Source organism: Lissotriton vulgaris, chromosome 9, assembly GCF_964263255.1.
Source record: "Lissotriton vulgaris chromosome 9, aLisVul1.2, whole genome shotgun sequence".
Taxonomy (NCBI): domain Eukaryota; kingdom Metazoa; phylum Chordata; class Amphibia; order Caudata; family Salamandridae; genus Lissotriton; species Lissotriton vulgaris.
Window position 1 is genome coordinate 814,206,088 of NC_141697.1, and position 20,581 is coordinate 814,226,668.

Genomic DNA, 20,581 nt, shown 5'->3' on the forward strand with positions numbered 1-20,581 from the left:
ATTCTGCATGTTCTCGATCATTGACATGTACCAAAACTCAATACCAAGCAACTCATGCTTTTATTTTAACTGTTCAAGGAACAAAAGAAAATGAGAAGAAAAGAACCAGACCTCTTAACTCTCAACAAATGGGACGCTTCGAACTATGGAGTGCTCAATTTTCTGCGCACACTGCATGCAGGAACCAAAACCAGCTTACAGTGGGTTAAACTGTTCATGGAACGGTAGGACAAGTTGCCTCGGCTTTACAGCCATAACACAAAAAAACTGCAAGAAGCTATCGTTAATATACCTTAAATGGCATCATCACATTTATTCGAGTTTAACAGCCACACTAGGAAGCTGCCAAGACCACAGCCTCAATTGCTCATTTCCCCAGTCAGACTTTTAGTTTTTAAGAACGAGTAACTTACCTTTGGTAACAATGTATCTGGTAGAAACACAGTCTAGTCGCAAATTCCTTAACTTCGAATATCCCCAGGCGTCAGACTGGATCAGGAAAACTTTTTCCCCAGCAGTACCTCTAAACGCCGGGGGGCGGCGCCGCCTGGCTCCATCCTGACGTCGTCCACGGAAGGGACGCCAATGAAGCCCTATAAGCCATATCGGCGTTCTGACATCAGTTTTCTGCAATGATACTTGATACCGGTTATATGTCACATTGTATTCTGTAATGTGTAAATACCAATAAAAAGTTTTATTTAAAAAGTTGAAAAGTACTTAACACTTGGAGGGATCGAAGGAAGCGAACAAGCAGCCATTCCAATAAAATTCCACCAAGTAAAGAACCGTGACCCCTCAAAGAGGCAACGGCAGAGGCAATGAATGACATGACAATCAAAGGACAGCACACAACCACAGGATGGAACTGTACGACACAGTCTGTGAGCAAATATGCAACTAAAAAGTGGGGGAAACAGGGCCGAAACGCCATGACTTATGGCCCGTGACCAGAATTAAACAACCACATAGAAGTGGTACTACAACCCCACAATGACCTATGCACAGAGCATAGTCCAATAGAAACGCAACCCAAGCGCCTGCAGCAGAGGCAAGGAGACCCCAAGGCATGGGGATGACAGACAAGGGTAGAGGGAGGAGAGAAAATATGATCAACTCTATGCTGGATGGAGTAGTAGCAAAAAGCACATAATCTAGGCACCCAAAGCAAGAATGTTTGGAAAGCGAACGTGCCTAAAGCAGAATGACACACCCTGCCCCCGAGGTAGGCAAACTAGAGCACCCCTGAGGAAGACTATGGCCATTAGAAAGGAGGCAAGGTGGTAGAACCCCACCTGGAAAGGTTGTCGCAGAACGGGGAGGATGGGCGGGCGTTAAGGAATATGCGGCTAGTCTGTCTCTACCAGATACATCGTTTCCAAAGGTAAGTAACTCGTTCATCTGATAGAGACATCTAGCCACCGATTCCTTAACTTAGAATAGATACCATAGCCATACCCCAAGGGAGTAGGGTTTGCAGCCAAACCCCATCTGTCTCCGAAGGAAGCAGACAGTCGAGAACATTGACAGAAACAGGATGCGGTCCGCAATGCCAGCGCAGCAGACACCAGACCCATAAGGCTAGGTATTGCCAGCATAACTGACACCAACCCTGAAGTCAGGGCAGAGCATGAGCCAAGGAAGCAAGGTACCACAAATCCACTGTCAGCCAGACAGGGACGAAACGAAGGCACAGGACCAGAAAATCAGTGCGCAACAACAGAATACCAGAGTCCCACGAAAAGAGGGAAACTGAGGAGAGGACCCCAGGGTCCGAAAGAGAAAGGTCCAGCGAAGGGATGCCAACTTATGGCATGGATGGGTAGAGGCATATTGCCGAAACACACAACCGTGACTGCTATGAGACTCAGAGGTGAAGGACAAGAATACACAGGAACAAGTGGTGTGTACCTTGAGAACTAAACCACACAAGGGGGCACTCAAGGAAGCGAAGCAGCAACATGTGCGGATCAACCGAGAAGACGGCACAGCACCAGGTAGCCAACCAGGCAATCGGACTCCTAGGAACAAGGACCAAGGGCGACCAACAAGCCAAGCATGCCCAAGACAAGCTCCCCTGAAGGAGACAGTGGAGAAAAGAGAAAAACAAATGGGGAACCTGGAAAAATCCCCAGGATCCAGGGCAGGGAGCCCGCACGCCCATCCCTTCGTGTCCGAACATAGCACACAGAAATGCTGAAAAAGTCAGCAAATGACAACCTAAGATAAACCAGAAGAACGCACTTGGGGGACAGACACGTGTCCGAAAGGTAGAAACTGATTCGCCAGCTGTAAACCGTAGCGGAACAATTATCCAGCCACAAAGAGGGCGGCCCAACTTCCCGATCAGGGAGGAAAACCAACCCCTTGCGACACAAACGGAAATACTTACTATCACACGAAGAAGTAGTCAGTAACACGCAGACACAGAAAGTCTGAAAAAGGGACATATGTATACAGGATGAATCCAGAATTCATCCGGTGAATGTGTTGAAACTCGTCGCAGAGTAAGGAGAAGAGCACCTGGGCCGTATGAGACAAGGACTATAGAACTCTGAACAGAGGCGGAGGCCCCTTCGAGGGAGGCCAGGGACACAACGCAAAACGGAACAGAGGACCGCTCTGGCAAAAAGTGTACCATTCATAGGCCAACCCCGACAGGGTGTACCAAAGCCTGTGTCAACACAAGGGAATTAGGCCACAGCAAAAGTATGCATACAGGACAATGGCTCAAGGAGCCCAAAGGGTCCCCTATGATAACACGAACACAGTACGGAGCGGAGCACAAGTGACGACGGAAGGAACTGAACCAGAGCATCCCCAGGGACGCATGCCCATGTCCAAGACCACCAACAGAGCGTAGGGCAGAAAGAAGGAAAAAAGAGGAGCCAAAGCAAGGCGGGGAACGTAAAACCCCCTCTGGGGGGAGTCAGGAACAGCAGAGCCCCAACAATATACCAAAATCAACTGCGTCCACAGACATTTAAGATTGCAACAGAGCGATACAGAAGCAGCAGGAGAGGGCCATGTCAGTCCATAGGACTCAACCGAGAGTATGTTCCACCACAGCAGGAAGCATGGAACAGGGAGTGATGTAGCAGAACCCATGGGAAAATTCCCAGGGGGGCTGATCAGAGCAAGAGAGCTCCTCTGGAGCCTCCGAACTTTCCTGGCAAGGAACAGCAGCTACACAATAGCAAACGAATACCCCACATAGGGTATGTGACATCCCTATAAAAGCAAGGGACACCTCTGGAGACAAGCTCATAGGTAGAGGTCAAAAGGAACGCAAACAGCCGGCCCAGCTGTAGTAAAGTAAGGGAAAAAAACCCCGGCTGAACAGCCATATAATCTTTCTGGGATCACCTCTTGGACCCAGAGACAAACAGAAAAACTGTGACAACCCAGTCACGCGAAAACACAGATCCACCCTAGGGGACTAAATCCCGGGAAGCCAATGAAATCCTGAAAAGAGACGCTGCACTGCCAATTCGGCATGGTCATCAAACAAATGGGCCCTATCAAAGGGCAGATCTCTGAGTGGCTCCCGAACATTTTCAGGGTAACTGCCCTCACGTAGCCAAGCATGGGGACGTAGGGCAACTGAGCTGGTCATAGCTCGACCCACGAGTCAGTGGTGTCCATGGCCAACCAGATGGTAAACTGCGCCATGTTGCCACCATCCCGAACAAGCTGGAGCAGGTCAGCACGAGGGCCCTCCGGCAAAGAGGGAAGGAATAGCTCAACGGAGTGCCAAACAGCAGAAGTAGCCTGATCAAACACGCAGATTGTGCTTAGGGATCGAAGGCCGGAGCTGGTGGACGCAAAAACATTGCAGCCCCACAACTCCAACCACCTAGGCTCCTGAGTGGGAGGAAGCAACGGTGGAGTAGAAGGAAGCGCAGCCTGGACTACCAGTCCATGAGCCATAGGATGAAGGGACAAACAGGCAGGGTCATCTGGAGCCAGTCGGTGGTGGTGCGCCGCAGAAGGAGCCACGGGCTCACCAGCTGAGGGTCTGGCCCAATTCCCCAGAAGGACTTCATATAATGACCTGGCAAAAGAGGCTCCACATCCACCGAGCCCTGGTGAAGAAGTTCCAAAAAAGGATCCGAAGGCAGAGAGGCAGAGGGCGGCTGCATTTGTAAGACATGTGCAGCATTACTAACTGCCCTCGTCAAAGTCAATGCTGGCCTCCGTGGCTATCCGAGGGGGAGACAGAAAGTCATCCGTTGGGGAGGGCTGCGGCCTAATCCGTCCTCCCAAAGACAGAGCCCTGCAGAGAAAGGAGCCGGCCAGTGCCTCATGGGATTCTGTTCCGTGGCGCATGAAAATACCAGAGTGGGTGGGGAGGTCACTGGGGTCACGTCCTCCAACAGCGGGACAACCGGGGACCGAACCGACGTTGACCGACGTCAGACCGGCGCCGATGGCCTCCGTAGAGGGCTTGTCCACCCGGTGTCGGGCCGACGTCGATTCGACCTCCACTAAGGCCGAAGCCTGCAGGGAGGAATGAGGTCGACCCAGAGTCGAACTCCGCACTGCAGCCACATCCAGCCACGACACAGGGAGCCCTGTGGGACTGTGCGTAGACGCGTCAGGAGGGCTAGACATCAGAGTGGGATACCCATTAGGGCTGTGTCCCAACGTTGCAGCAACTCCAGAACCGGAGTCAAGGCACTCATTTGGCGCAAACTGTGAACCCGCCGACGAATTGCCAACCTGAGTCCCTACCCCCAGTGTGGGGCCCAAAGGCGGACCAGGGAGAGGTGGTGACCCAAAGATGGCCTGCAGAGCCCTGGAATAGGCTTTCACCTGGGTCAGAGTCGCCCCAGCACCAGGAAATGGTGGATAGGCGGAAGACTACTCCTGGGGGCTCGCAACCAGTGAAGACCGGGAGAGGCGGTCCCCAGCGTCACACTTGTGCGAGGCCGACTACCTCCGTGACTTTTTCCGGTGCCTACCTGAGGCAGGCGAACGACGTCCAAGGGAACAACTCCGGGATCTGTCCCGAGCAGATACCTCAGCGTGGGAGGAAAAACTTCGACTTTTGAAGCCCCCCACTGGGGACGGAATCTGGCGCTGCGAAGACTCCGACTAGGACAACCAGGCAGACAACAGTTTCATCCGCCGTTCCAGCAGGGACATCGGCTTCAGCTGCGGGAAGGCGTTTCACTCTGTGGAGTCGTGATGCTAGCCAAAGCACCACATACAGATGTTGTGTGGATCGGTCACCGACATCTGACGCAAACAAGACACACACGATTTGAAGCCCGCAGGCCTCGGCACACGGTTGCACATGCAAAGGCCTGAAAACAGGCCAGAGGAACCGCTTAACTCCGGATCCGCGTTGGGACGGGGAAAAGAAGAAAAACGGACGTCAGCACGCAGAGAGGGTCTATTATGGCTACACTGACGTCACTTCTGTGGACGTCAGGACTGAGCCAGGCGACGCAGCCCCCCGGCGTGCAGAGGTACTGCTGGGGGAAAAAGTTTTCCGGATCGAGTGACGCCTTGGGATATTCTAAGTTAAGGAATCTGTGGCTAGATGTCTATCAGATCCCTAAAACAAAAATGCAATTCCTAACTGAAAAGAAAGCCTGATCACCTTCTTTTCATGTCCAAGGCCCCTTTTTCTGTTGTGATTGTCATGGGGTATTGAGAGTAATCCGGGCCAGCTTTAGCGCTGGTGGTGCTTGGTGCCACACTCATGTTTGGTGGCCCCCACACACCATGATTGCCTCCTCAGTTTCTGTCACCACCACCAGGTTAAAGCACATCGTACTTTTGGGGGTAATAAGTCAAACTGTAAGCTGAAATTGCATTGTAAACTTTTTTCCCACAAACAAATAGGTTTCATGCTCAATTGCAGTGGATCACCAATAGGTTTCATATTTATTGAAAGATTATAATAAGCATACATGATTTTTGTCGCTCTATTCTGCTTTTTCGAATCCGCAATGTGTCAACCCATGTAAATCTGCATGAGTGGGTGCATGTCTTTATTCGTTAAATACTTTGGAGTCATTACTGGATTTCCATCATTTTGTCTATGGCTATTTATGGTCTTGAAGGACGAATAACCCACGGAGGCAACATAGGACGCAACATGAAGACCAACTTTAAAGACGCAGAGATCATCGTTGGATGCAGGCATCTATCCATTCTACTACTATAGTACGCACAACAAGATGATGGAGGGAGTGCTGACACGTTCAAACACTCATCCCCAGTCAAAAGATTTAGGTTTAATCCATCATCCACTCCAGTTTGGACACAGTCATATGCAAATCCATCTTGACCCTGCTCCTCATGGGAACAGTCCAGCCCGAACTGCCAGGTGAGGTCCTCCCTGGACAGGAAACAAACAACCTGGGACTAGTTTCGGAGTATCACCCCTCATCAGCCAGGCTAGCTTGAATCCACAGCGATCAAGAGACACAGGTCCAGGCATAACCATAGCCTCTTAGGGCGCACATAGCAAACACAAAAAGATGGCGGAGGGAGTAAACTTTTCAAATACTCCAAGTCAAGAGATCTGCTTAAAATCCATCCTCGGTCTTGTGCTCTCCAGATCTGTGACTGGGACGAATGTTTGATTGTTCAGCATTCCACCCATCATCTGTTCTATTTGCAACGAGGAACCATGCCACAAGACATTGTGGGTGAGGACCCCCTTTTAACTGCAATTAGTTATTAATGCAGGGCTGTCCAGCAGGAGTAATCGTCTTTAATTGGGTTTCCTTACCACAAATGATTGAAGATGTAGGTAACACTGACACAGACGGGCATTGGTCAGCTCTGGTTTGGGCAGTGGGTGGTGCCAATCACTATGGCATCCTAAAAATGACCTTGGACCCTTGCACTAATTGTTTTTTTTAGAAATATAGCACTGTTTATCACACAAAGCCTTCATAAGACCACACATGACCTGATTGGGGCAACACCTAAACTAAATACTCTCTTTAGCTTACACATCATAAACAAAATTATGTTATTATATTGATAACACCCTCATCAGCCAGGCTTGCTTTAATTGAGATTCTCATATTACCATGACTAGAAAATCTGGATTTCATTACATACACGGAGGTGGACATAATGTATTATTTCTTTAATGCAGTCCAAGCAGCCGCATACATCACAATATTAAAAGGTTCCAGAATAGAACAATAGCAACACATAAAAGGCATGAGCCATCAACAAGCTGCCTCTTAAATGCGGCTCCAAGGAGATAAGTTTGTTTTCCTTCATTACCATTATTCATTTTATATCTCTATTTTGAAGTTACCTTGTGTGGCTTAATTCCCCTCCCCTTCCTAATGCCTCTATACCGATCTCCAATTTACAGAGATCTCCCTACACCCCTTTCCCTAGTCCCATCCTTGCGTGACTGACCAGATTAACCTGCCTTTTCTTTTCAGCTTATGTACTATTTTCTAATGTTTGAACACATTTAAAGATTTTTAGATGCTAAATCGACCCTTATTATTTTGAGGTTTGTTTAAACGATTATTATTCTTCAGTTTCATCAATCCAGTGGCAGGGTCCAAACTGGGGTGGCGTAGTGAGCAAAACAACAATGGGTTTAACCTGGATCTCTGTTGTAGTATTAAAGAATACATCCCATCCTCGTCGCCAAAAATGTTGTAGTATTAAAGAATACTAATACAAATGAAGTATGAGTTGCAGGAAGATTTATTGTAATAATAAATCCTAGGTAAGAAAAGTGTGGCTCTCCCCTTGTCCAGTCCAACAGCAACTGCCAGGGAAGAGAACATCAGCACATAGCTAGAATGTAGAACATGGCAACACAGGAGTCTAAACTCTATAATGAAAATAGAAGATTACAACAATCTCTTGACTCGGGGAGAATTTTTGATTCATTCAGCAATTCGTTCATCATGTGAGCCCTCAGCACTTTGTAACCAGAGAGATGGGTATGCCCAGACATGGGTCCTTTGCTTACTGTGTCACTGGATTAAAGATAGCCTGGCTGATGAGGGGTGATATACTCCAAAACTGAAACCAGGATGCTTGTTTCCGGTCCAGGGAGGACCAGACTATGCAGTTCGGGTTGGACTGTTCCCATGGGGAGCAGGGTCAAGATTGATTTGCATATAGCTGGGTCGAAACAGGAATGGTGTGGCGAGAAAAAACACTATGGATTTAACCCTAGATCTCTTGACTGGAGGAGAATGTTTGACTCATTCAACATTCCATCTATTTGTTGCCACAGCAACACAGCAGTAGCAATCTTGGCCCTGGTGGTATGGGCCCACAAACCCTCAGGAGGCTGCTTCTTAGCTAGTGCCTAGCAGACCCTAATAGATATTACAATCCATAAAGAGATGGTCCCTTTCTGTATGCCTTGCCATTTTTCGCTCCAGCAAACCCAATGAAAAGTTGATTGTGTACCTAGCGTTTTTGTGTGATCAACGTAAAAAGACAGGGCTCTCTTTGTATCCATATGTTACAAAGAAAGGCAAACCAATAAGCCCTTGTGAGCTGGGGTAACAATCAACTAATGTCAATGGCCAACAAGGGTGTCACTCAAAGAATAAAGCCTACTTAGTGCAGATATTTAGGCATCTTTGACATATGATGCATTGAATCGAATCATAAGACCAAAATCAAGTGTTTAACCGTATTAAAGCAAATTCACAAATCAACTGAACTGGATAGATTAAATCAATCAGGGGTAACAAAATGAATGTAAAACAGGCGGACAAAAATTACACTGTTGCATAAACTTTATGTATATTACAGAACAACATACATTACTTTGTCAATGGTGTTACGATAATGTGAGACATGTAGAGGTAGCCAGGTAAATGATCCAAGTAGGAGGTTTATTAGTAAATCATCACAGGTTCCATAGGAGTCTTAGTAAATCAGTTGGAGAGTCCCACCAGGAGCTAGATGGTTGTTGCTCAGCCCACTCTCATCAACTGTCATTCTCCACACACAACCAGGCACACTCACATTCCACTCTCTCTGTCATCAAGCACCCTAACATTCCACACAGTCATCACACTCATACTGGCTGAGCAACTAGGAAGGAGATGATTCTAGGCACAATACATATGTATGTCAACTCCAATCTCAAAAAACAAACTGAAGTACATATCTATGAACTATAGAATGAATTCTCATAGTAAGTAAATTACAGAAGAGTAGTGGAATTGTGTCAAAGCTTCAGTCTCTATTGTGTTAAATACACAAGACCATCCTCAGGACTAATTGCATTTGTGAAATCTGAGGTCCCCTAAGACGTCTCATTTACCATGGGGTAAGAGAAATGGACCAGATTTGACTAGTCCACATTGGTTACATTTTCCCAACAATGGCAGAGTCCTAAGTTGCATTTTGGCCAGGCATCAGCTCTAGTATGGTGTGGAAGAACTCACACCAGTAGCCAGCTGTGAATCAAACATGCCAGCTTTCCTTCTTCAAGGATGGAGCAGTGAACCAGCAGCAGACTACTCCCACTCGGGTGCATCAACCGGAAGTCAGCATAGGCCCTGGAGTCGTGGTCCAACGTCAGCCACCAACAGCGGACAAAATTAGGATCAGACACATACATCTGCATTTAACATTCCCCACACAAGTTCTACAACCTGTAGATTTTTGAGGGGGCATGCCCCTAGCCTACTGGAAGCAATGGCTCAAAAAGTGTTGACAAAAAGTTGTAAAAGATGGCAAAAAAGTAGAACACAAATGAAATCGTAGAGATGTGGAATATGCAAGTCTTCACTGTAAACCAACTTCAATAACAAACCCTTAATGCCCCTAAGAGAGCTGGGGGTCAACAAACCGTTCTAATGGGTGTTTATCAAAACACATTCTCTCCAATAGATCAGGGCTTGAAGGCAAGCTACCGCCTGGCTGAGCACTAGTTGTCTACATATATGCATCACATCCAGGGGCGTACCATGGACTCCTGAAGCCTCTGCAGTGCAGGGGAGGCCTCCAACCCTTCAAGGGTCCGCCCCAATCTTTCAGGGGTTGCCATTTAAAGTAAAGTTAATGAATATCTGTGAGATATGGGAAAATCTAGAGTCCTTCACATTCTGTAAATGGCTCCATCATTTTGTATTACGCCACTGGTCACATCAGATTAATTCTGGATTGTGATGTGTTTGAATGATTATTGGTTGCCCTTTTTAGCGTATGCTGGAAGCACAGTCCAAAATGAATTCATAAGTATAGGAACTTACTCTGTTATCTCTTCCGTCACTGTATGTTCCACTTGGAGTCGAGAATTCACTTCAATGAAGTAATGTTTTCCTTGCTTGTCAACTAGGAATTCCACTGTCCCAGCATTTTCATAGCCAACCTGGAAAAGAAAAACAAAGTTCAGATGAAGGATCCCTCCACAAATCTCAGTGCTACGGTGTGCACGCACACACAACTCACTTGCCATGTGTTTCTCATCAATGTCATAAATATTCATACTCTTTTACTAGAGCAAAGTCAGACTCTTCTCCACATTTGTACCTCCATTTAACACAGGATTAGTCTCAACTTTGTGCTGCTATAGGACACTAGTTCTCTCTTGCCTAAACTATTAATGAACTACCAAAAGATAAAACACTTCACAACAAGCACTTTTAATGTAAAAAGGTCCCGCCTTGGCAAACCTGCCATATGTAGGTCAAGCCTGGGCAGGGCATACGCTGCTCTGCGAGGCATGCTGTATTCGAGTATAGGCTTGAAGCCCCGCCCACTCTCGGCCCATATTTATCATTGGCTTGTGTTATTGTCTTTTGTAAATACTAGCTTTTGATTAGTTAACAGTCTTGTTAGTACCTCCTTAGTACTGTCTTATCTGTAACCTGTCATGAGGACTGGCCCTTTTACTTCTCTTACACGGTAGGTCATATTTAGTCTTTAAGCAATATTTTCTTTTACGAGTTTCTACTACTGCAAGCACGACATGCTTTTCTGAAATAGGTCTCGTACTTACAAGAGTTTGAGCTATTGGCATTTGTAAAAGACAATTCCTTTTATTTATCCGTTTTAAAAACACCACATAAATAATAGGCATTGTCATTTACAATGCCAATAGCTTAAACTCTCGCAAATGCGAGAACTATCGCATTGCAAAACCTTGTTTAAAATGTATTTTTACAAACATATGGGACAGGTATAAAGCTTAAAAGTTAATATAAAAAGGCCACAGTCAATAAGTGGCACCCATACGTCTCTAAAAAAAATGGAGCTTCACAAATAAAATAAATATAATTCATGAACTGAACTCAGAAACAAAGCAGTGATTGGCCACTGATCCCGGTACTCAAGAACTACTTCATAGGCAGATTCGCATAAGCAAATTGCCACCAATTACAGTGAAGAGAGTCACTGGCTGAACTTATCGAAGCACTGCCCCATGCTTTATACTGTGGGCGAGGGGGAGGAAAACTTACATTTGAGCAGACCAATGGATGAAAAGGGATGGATAAAAAAAAGCCCTAGTATGTACACGTTTGTATATTTTCTTAAGTTATAAATGTTTCATAAGAGCGGTTTCTAGACCAAAATATGACAAAATATTTCCCTGGTGGGAAACCGCAGCACGATGCTTGTGAAATTCAGCAAACTCATGGAGCTTGGTTTTTACATGGTTGCATGTGGTCTGGTTTTAGCTTTATCTCTGGATCATTGGCACAATACCCGGCTTTGAGTCCTTCTGAACTCTTAACACTCTAGATGTAACTTCTAGACAGACATAATATGCCCGTTTCAGCCTCCACACTAAACAATGACCTCTCAAGAGAAGAAGGGTTTGTGCGCAGGTGGTGCGTGTGTGCGCACATGCATGCCTGATGCATGTGTTGGAGCCTTGCAGCAACTTAAAAAAACCACATTTAAGGGCCAGAAGAGTAAGTGTTAACAATATGGCTTTTACCCTACCATACAGTGCCACGACGCCTTCCAATGGGAAATAGCGCTAGATACATTCAAATAAAATACATGGTCTAAGATTAGGTATGTGGGTCCTGCTGTATCATAGAATCCACACACACCTGCTGAAGCAGGATCATCAATCCGTTCTGGCATCATCATCATCTTGCATCCAGGAAGGAATACGAAAATAAAAGGCCGACATTACAAATGACTCCAGGAAGCGGAGCAGGCCAGCGCGCGCATCCATCTCCCAGAGACGCATAAGCAGGGCCCGCATCTGCAGTCAGAGGCAGTGACGGAGATCTGCTCGAGCCCTGGGATGAGAGGCCGTCGTTCCAGCCGACATTCATCTAGTGAAGACATCGCAAAGTGAGGGAAAATCCCAGCAGGTTTGTGTGCGGAACGAATCCCGTCACAGCACGGAGCTGAAGTCATTTCCCAGGCAATGCAAATGACACCTGCCACAATCCGAGTTTTCCCAGCGATATAAATTACAGTCACAGGGGAGTTTTCGCTTCCAAGGAAAGCATTTACGCCCCTGCACTTGTGACACGGCAGTAATAAAGATATCTAGCGACAAAAAATATACATATATTCATTTTCATAACGAGGTTTCACTCACGGGAAATGAGAGAAAGAGGCAGGGAAGGGCAGGAGGAGGCAGGTGCTGTAATGAACCCAATAAATCAGTCTCCAGCCTGCTCGTCACACAACTACTGTCCAGTTGGAAAGACTATTTTAGGAGTGTCCGCTTATAGAGCCAGACTGGTCATTCACCCAGGGCACAGGTCCTTAAAAAATAAGTGGGGGACACTGGCGTCACAACATGCACCATCAACCTCATTGCTTCCCCTCGCTCACCCCTTAGATGCGATTGCATCAGAGAAGCCAGCGCGTGAGCAGCTTTCTGAATGAGCTCCGATCTCGCCCCAGAGAGGCCAAAGAGTGAATGTGTGGCTCCATTTGCTCCAGTTATTGAGTACATGGTAAAATATGTGGGGGGACGCCATCCACCCGCGTGGTACCCCGACTCTAGCCTCCATTCACCTAAAAGAATCAGATGGCCAGATAAATGAAAAGCACCAGGGCTGGTCTCCCTCTGATCAATGGCTACATGTGTTGACCCACTGTCCCTTATTCAACCTCGTCCCTATAGCAGAGACTATGGAATAAATGAACAAGGTATTGACCTTCAGTGACTCTTTCTAGTGGCTACCCAATCTGACCACAGATTACTCACCTGTAGAAAATCCCTAACTGCCAGGCAGGATCTGGATGATTTTTCACTGAAGCGCTTATGCACTGGTAGGTGGTGTTGTGCGGCGCTTTGTAGACTCTGCTGCTTCCAGGAAGTGAAGGCTGGAGCCACATATAAGCGCCACCCAACCACACTCACATCTTCTTTCTGGACAATGTCTGCTCTGCTTGACGCAGAGCCCTTAAGTCAATTATTCATCTCAGAATGATGTTCTCTGAAGTGGAACCTCTTTAGATGGAAAATAATCCATTCCATAGAACTGTGAGGAGGAAGGCGAGGAACAATCTGCAGTAAGATATAGGAGCCACAAGAAAGTTACCAAGAATAAGTAACTTGTTTTTCTGATGGATACTTATAACCGCAGATTCCTCACCTGCAGAATTAATACCAAAGCAGTACCTCGCCCATGGTGGACTTGTGGAATGATTAAAACCCAAAAGCACTGCGCGACCTTTTGGCAAAAAAGCCCTTCCCTTTAGACCTGGCTGTCAAGGCAGTAGTGCTTGGTGAAAATGTCCACTGTGGACCATGTAAGCAGCTTGACAAATATCCACAACAGGTACTCCAGATGTCAGCACAATAGTAATAGCCTAGTCTTAATCCCTGAGGGAGCGGTTTCTTAGCCATCGCGTAACAGGTCTTGATCAAGCGGATAATTCACCCGGATAAGGTCCTCCTTTGCACCTTGCCTTGCTTTGCCCCAGAGCTAACCATCCACCTGACAAATGATTGATGTAACTGCTAAACACTCTTTTGTGGTCCAATTGATGGTGTCCTTTTCTTTTGAGGGGAGAGGCGTGGTATAGAACATCAGAAATGTGATGGATTGTCCAACATTAAAGGGTGGCACACCCTGGGACAGAATGGCCACTAGTCCTCAATTCCAGAACGCCGAGAAACAGCGATGACACTTGCCGCTGTAATATGGGTAATGAATTGAGTACCTGGAGATAACCGGACTATATTTACGGACGGTCTCAAGCCAAAATTGGAACATAATTTAAAGATTGACGCTATACACTTGGAGTACGCGAGACTGGGGAATAGGATTGAACGTTAGAATTCGAGGTGTCCCCAGCCTAAGAGTTATTAACTTTGGAGTTGACATTTGTTATAATTACACCGGAAAGGAGATTACATTTGGAGAGGATTGGAAAATATCTCAGCCCTGAGGAAGTCAATGTGTGAAATTTACACACGACGAAACACGTGTCGGCAACAGTATTGACAAAAGTATCAACCTTACTGAAATGATGTATTGAAGAAACTGTGAAATTTCGGAAATCACATGGAACTTTGAAAATAAATCCTGAGAGAATCAAGAGACATTACTCTGTTGGAATTGTCTAATGTTGTGGTTTACTGGAATATGTGAAGACATATGTACTGATTTGGTTATATTGTAATGTTATTGTATTTGAGTGCTCAGAGGCATATCTGACTGTTCATTTCTGTGTGTACAGAAAATCAGGGGTGTTGGATACTTGCCCCTCCTCTAGATGCACCACAATTAGTATTTCAGTTACTTACCCCTGATAGAATTTTGGAGCGCCCTGACATTGTTAGTATCCCAGCTTACAAAAAAAAAAAAAAAGTCCTCAATTCCTGTTTGTCATTAAGGAAGAGGTGTTCAACTGAAAGAGCTTGAAGCTCACTCTCGCAACAAGCTGAAGTGATCACAAAGAGAGACAGTCTTTAGAGTGAGGAGACATTTAGCACGGCTTTACAATGGCTAAAAAAGGGCACTCATAAGGAAAGTAAGAGTCAAATTAAGGTCCAACTGTTGCATCACAAAAGGTTTATGGGGAAACATGTGGACCGAACCTTTAAGAATGCATGTGACGGGGGAGTGGGCAAGATGGAGGAGCGGTAGGAGGTTTTTTTCTGTCCCTCTGCTTCCGCCGGGCCGAATTCAGAGATTATATAGTGCTCAGAGGGGGCTCGACAGATACACACACCCGGGGGAACCTGGGCCGAGCAGAGGTGCCCCCCGGACAAGCAATCCCAAAGCCAGCGCAGCACCTGGAGCGCACTGAGAGGGAGCACGCAGGAGCGGGCCGCGCTTGAAGGTCTCCTGCTGCCCTAGGAAGAAGTCTGTGAAGCGACCAAGACGGCCAGGCGAGGATTCGGGCGACCCTAAACACGGAAAGATAACACCTCGGGGTGGATTCTCCCCCTTCCAGTGAATGAAGGTGCCATAAAGGACCCTTGGGGGGGTGGGGGGGGGGGGTCGTGGCGAGTGGCGGAGGCGACAGCGACTGGGCCAAAGAGAGGAGACCCGGCGGCTGCGGCTTGTACTAGGAAGCATCTCCAATTCAGCCCAGAGACAACTGACGCGGTCGCTGTGCTCCGCACCCTCCTGCAGAAGCACACAGCACAAGGATTCGGGCCCGCAACAAGAAAGGTTGGTGGTGCGGACTGAGCCCCGTGTATTGCTTACCGCCTGCTGCTCTCCATTCCATTTGGAGCGGGCGGAGGATTGTGGTGAGAGGAATCGCGGAGAGCCAAGGTAAATAAGAGCGCCAAGTGCGGTAGTCGCAGCTGGCTGCCGCAGTGTGGGCCCGGGTGCTGCGGAGACTGTCAAGTCCGACCAGGTGCGGTTTGTGGTTCCCCAGGCGTGCCCCACTTGCCCGCTCATACCAAAACCACCTGCCCGCCCCCTCCAGATTGTGCCCACCGGCGGAGAGTCCAGCGGAGCCTTTAGGAAGGCCAGCTCCTGCTTTGTACCGGACCTCCAGCCATGAGTAGGCGAGGACCCCATCAAACTCAACAGAGAACAGATCGAAATACGGCCATAGGGAGTACACAACGCTACAAAGACGCAGATCGCTGCCAACAGCGTGCGGAGGCCTATGGGAACAAGGTCCAAATAAGCGCAGCGTGAGTCTGAATGCAACGGGTCATTGATAGTAACACCAGAGAGGCCGGAGCCACAGAGGATATGCCCTTGAAACAGCAGTGCAGAGGCTGATTTGCTTGCCAGCGGGGGGACCATCAGTCCCATTAGGAACGCTCTGTGGGGCTGAGCCCCGACCATGATATCCAGGGCCCCGCCGAACCACGCACCAGGACACAAGACCTGAAGATTGGAGCGGTGGAGGGAGAGGGATAGCGGCCTAGCACACAGCGGACCTCCGAAAATAGAGGACTAATCGGGAAGGCGCAGGGGCTCCCCCCCTCCTTTCTGGCTGGACACAAGAGACCGAGATACAAAGGTCTAGTCCATAGCTCGCTGGGAGAGCTCCACGACCTGCGATTATAGTAGACAAAGGGAGGCGTGACACAGCCCCAGGGTGTCCCCAGTCTTGGCAGGCAGCAGACCAAAGAAAGACAGTTCGGTCAAGGACATGCTTTTAAAAACGCCCCAATCCGAGAACCCACCCATCCAGGGGTCATCAGCAGAGATGGAAGGGGGAGGAGATGCGGAAGGACCAGTCAGTCGTTCCTTTTTTGGAGTCCCTTTTCTCCTCCTTGACGGAAGACCTCACCACAATGTAGGGAGAGCAGTCTGCAGACATGAGAGGTGCGACGCAATAGACTCTCTGGGAGAGAATGTCAACTCCCTGGAGGTCCACAAGTCAAACAAGACAGAAGAGCTCGAGAACCTGCAGCAGGAAGTCATCCACTTACAGGAGCAAAACCTGGATCTTCAAGCGCACATGGAAGAACTTGAAAACCTGTCTTGTCGCAATAACATCCGTATTCAAGGCATCGCAATAGGACTGGAGGACACAAACATCGAGGCCATGGTGGTGGACATGTTCAGCACGCTGCTTGGTGAAACGGAAGTGTTCTCCAGTAAGCTGGACCACACGCATAGAGTAGGACCCTGAAGAAGCAACTCTGGCCCTTCAGCCGAAATCTTAACCTGGGTCCATGAGTATCAATTGAAAGAGGGGATACTTCGAGCAGCCAGAGGCGCCCCCACCTTCAAATATAGAGATCAGAGACCTACTCTATATCAGGACTTCGCTGCCTCGACCCTACTGAAAAGAAAAGCATTCCGACCCATCACTGCACACTTAAGATCCATTGGCATGTAGTACTCATGGGGTCATCCATTTAGATTGATTTTCCCCCTCAATGGCGAACTTCATCAAATACGATCGGTTGCTGCGGCCTGCAGGCTCCTGATCATTGTGGACCCCGCCAAAGAGGAGTCACCACCAAGCAAACCAAACAGAAATAGGAGAAGCGGCCATGGGTGGACCCGGATCAAACCTCCGACAGGCTCACTGAACCCAGACTCAGCCACCATGTATAAGGAGCGCCAAGCAGTCCTTGCGTCCCTCACAGGGGAGCCATCAGACCATGACCATTTGGAGTAACTGGAAGCAACAAGCGGACACTGTGCAGCCACCTTTGCTTAAATCCTACACAGAAGGCCGGGTTGGTCCGGTCAGGGGTGTAGAGACACTGGCCACGGGTACCCCTTCCAGATCCCCTTTCCCTGTCTCGAGCCAGGGCATAGACCTCGGATTACACACATTTCAATCTCCCCCTTCTCTCCTTCTGTGTCTTTCCTCCACTTTTCTTGCACTTTTTCTGCCCTATTCCACTCTTTACTCTTTTTCTCTGACCCTTTTCCGCCCATTTTTCCCCAACCTCTGCTGGCCCCCTGGCCCCTCCCTCCTGACCTACTGGCCCATTCCAGTTCCCCTCCCCGCTCCCGCCTCCCAGCTATCCAGCCCTCCCCAACCCTACTTAATGGCGGCCGCGCGCAACAGGATCACCACTGGCGGGCCAAAGGCAAGCCAGTCTGCCCCCGTCCGCGACCCGACTGCGACCAGAGCCAGGAACCCTGGACGGCCGCACCACCAATGCTACAATCCAGCGGCACTCCACGAACTCAACCCAGGCAGCAACAACAACTGCAAGCTAGTGTCACCGGCTGACACCCACGGACCCTTCAGCTGTCACCGCTGTTGGCACACCAACAGCACCGCCAAGAACACGGACCCAGCACAACCCGCCCACAAGAACACAACGAACTGAAGACCCTGCAATGCATCCTCCTCAACATCCGAACCCTCCACAAACACGCCACTGAAATCTGGGACCTCCTCGACAGCACCACCCCGGACGAAGCATTCTTCACAGAAACCTGGACAAACACCACCTCCGGGCCGGACATCACCATCGCCATTCCCCACAGATACAAGATCTCCAGGAAGAACCGCCCCGCCCGGGAGGAGGAATCACCATCGTCCACAAATCGAGCCTCCACCTGAGCACACTCCTGAAGAGCCCACAGACCTGATGGAACACCTTTACTTCAAGATACTGGCCAGCCCTACCACCACCCTCCGGGGAACCCTCATCTACTGACCCCTAGGACCCCGCGGACCATTCGCCAACTCCATCACGGACATCATCTCCCCACATGCAATTGCATCCAACAACTACACCCTGCTGGGAGACCTCAACTTTCACCTCGTCAACCCCAACATCACATTCCACCAAACTTCTAGAGTCCAGGCGCACTTGCCGCCGCCTGGAAAAGTCCTGGAGGAACACCAAATCCACAGAAGCCCACCACAACTTCAGAGCTGCCACCAACGCCCACCACCAACTCATCAGAAAAACAAGGAAAAAAGCAATTGAAAACAGAATCTCCACACACGGGTACAACAGCAAAGAACTCTTCAACATCATCAAGGAGTTCGCCCAACCCACCAGCGAGTCTACTGGCATCCCTCCCTCACAAGACATCTGCGACAAACTTTGCACTTTTTTCCACCACAAAATTAAGAGCACCAAAGACAACTTTGACGAAGACAACAAACACACTGAACACTTACCACCCATCGACACCCTGAAGCCAGCGATTGACAACTGGACAGCCTTCATCACTGAAGACACACTGAAGACAATGAAGTCAGTACATTCCGGGGCACCCACGGACCCCTGCCCCCAACACATCTGCAACAGAGCCGCCGAAACCATCGCACCCATGCTCCGCGACACCATCAAACGCTCCCTGGCGACCACCTCGTTCCCAAACGACTGGAAACACGCCGAGGTCAACCCCCTCCTGAAGAAACCCTCGGCGGACCCCACTGACCTCAAAAACTACAGACCCATCTCCCTGCTCCCATTCCCAACGAAAGTCATTGAGAAAGCCATCAACAGCCAACTCGCCACATTCATCTAAGAGCACAACATCCTCGACTCCTCCGAATCAGGCTTCAGAAAAAAACACAGTATGGAAACCGCCCTCGTCAACGCAACAGACGACATCCGCACCCTACTGGACAAAGGAGAAACAGTAGCCCTCATCCTACTCGATCTCTCAGCGGCTTTTGACACAGTCTCTCACCGCACCCTAATACGCAGACTCCACGACACAGGGATCCAGGACAAGGCCCTCGACTGGATCCGCTCCTTCCTCTCTGGCAGAATTCAGCAGGTCAGACTCCCCCTATTCCTCTCTGACCCCTACACCAACCACCTGCAGAGTTCCCATGGGGGCCTGCCTCAGCCCTACGCTCTTCAACGTCTACAAGGCTCCGCCCCCCCCCCCCATCGTCAGAACCTACGGACACAACATTGTGTCATACGCAGACGCCACCCAACTCATCCTCTGACTATCTAACGAACCCAACACCGCCAGGCACAACTTTCGAGAAGGTATGGGAGCTGTCGGCAAATGGATGAAAAACAGCTGCCTACAACTAAACACCAACAAAACAGACGTACTCATCATGGGCCCATACCCAGACGCCTGGAACGATACCTGGTGGCCCCACACCTTCGGAAGCCTGCCTACCCCCACGGACCACGCACGGAACCTCGGAATCATCCTGGACTCCAAGCTCAAAATGGACCGCCAGATCAAGTCAGTCTCGTCGTCCTGCTTCCATACCCTCCACCTCCTACGTAAGACCTTTAAATAGATCCCCCTCAAACACAGAAAGACCATCACTCACGCCTAGGTCACCAGCAGACTCGACTACAGCAATGCACTATACGCCGGAATAAACAAAAACCTCACCGCAAGCTACAGAACATCCGGAACGCCGCCGAAAGACTGGTCCTCAACCTGCCAAGACACTGCCACATCTCCCAGCACCTGCGCACACTCCACTGGTTCCCCATTGAGGCTAGAGTCACCTTCAAGATGCTCACCAGCGCACACAAGGCCCACCTCAACACCGGACTAGCATACCTGAACAGCCAACTCAAATTCCACGCACCCCAAAGGACCCTACGATCAGCCCAGCTTTCCTACGTCATGGTCCCCCGCACCAGAAAGACCAGATCGGGAGGACGCTCCTTCTCCTTCCTCGTGGCCAGAGCCTGGAACTCCCTTCCGCTCCACCTCAGACAGACATCGCTCCCCATCTTCGCAAGAAACCTCAAAACCTGGCTCTTCGACAGACCCCCCCCCACCACCCTGATGGACTGGAACCT

At 48.9% G+C, this 20,581-nt stretch overlaps 1 protein-coding gene across 2 annotated transcripts in view; it reads right to left on the reverse strand.

The window, feature by feature from the left end:
* Window positions 1-20,581, reverse strand: part of PC (pyruvate carboxylase) — a 2,223,386-nt gene that overhangs the window by 1,280,118 nt on the left and 922,687 nt on the right. For both annotated transcript variants that reach the window (XM_086938550.1, XM_086938549.1), the window contains one exon: window positions 10,221-10,339. In XM_086938550.1, the coding sequence (XP_086794676.1) occupies window positions 10,221-10,339 (119 nt within the window). The remainder of the gene's footprint in view (window positions 1-10,220; window positions 10,340-20,581) is intronic.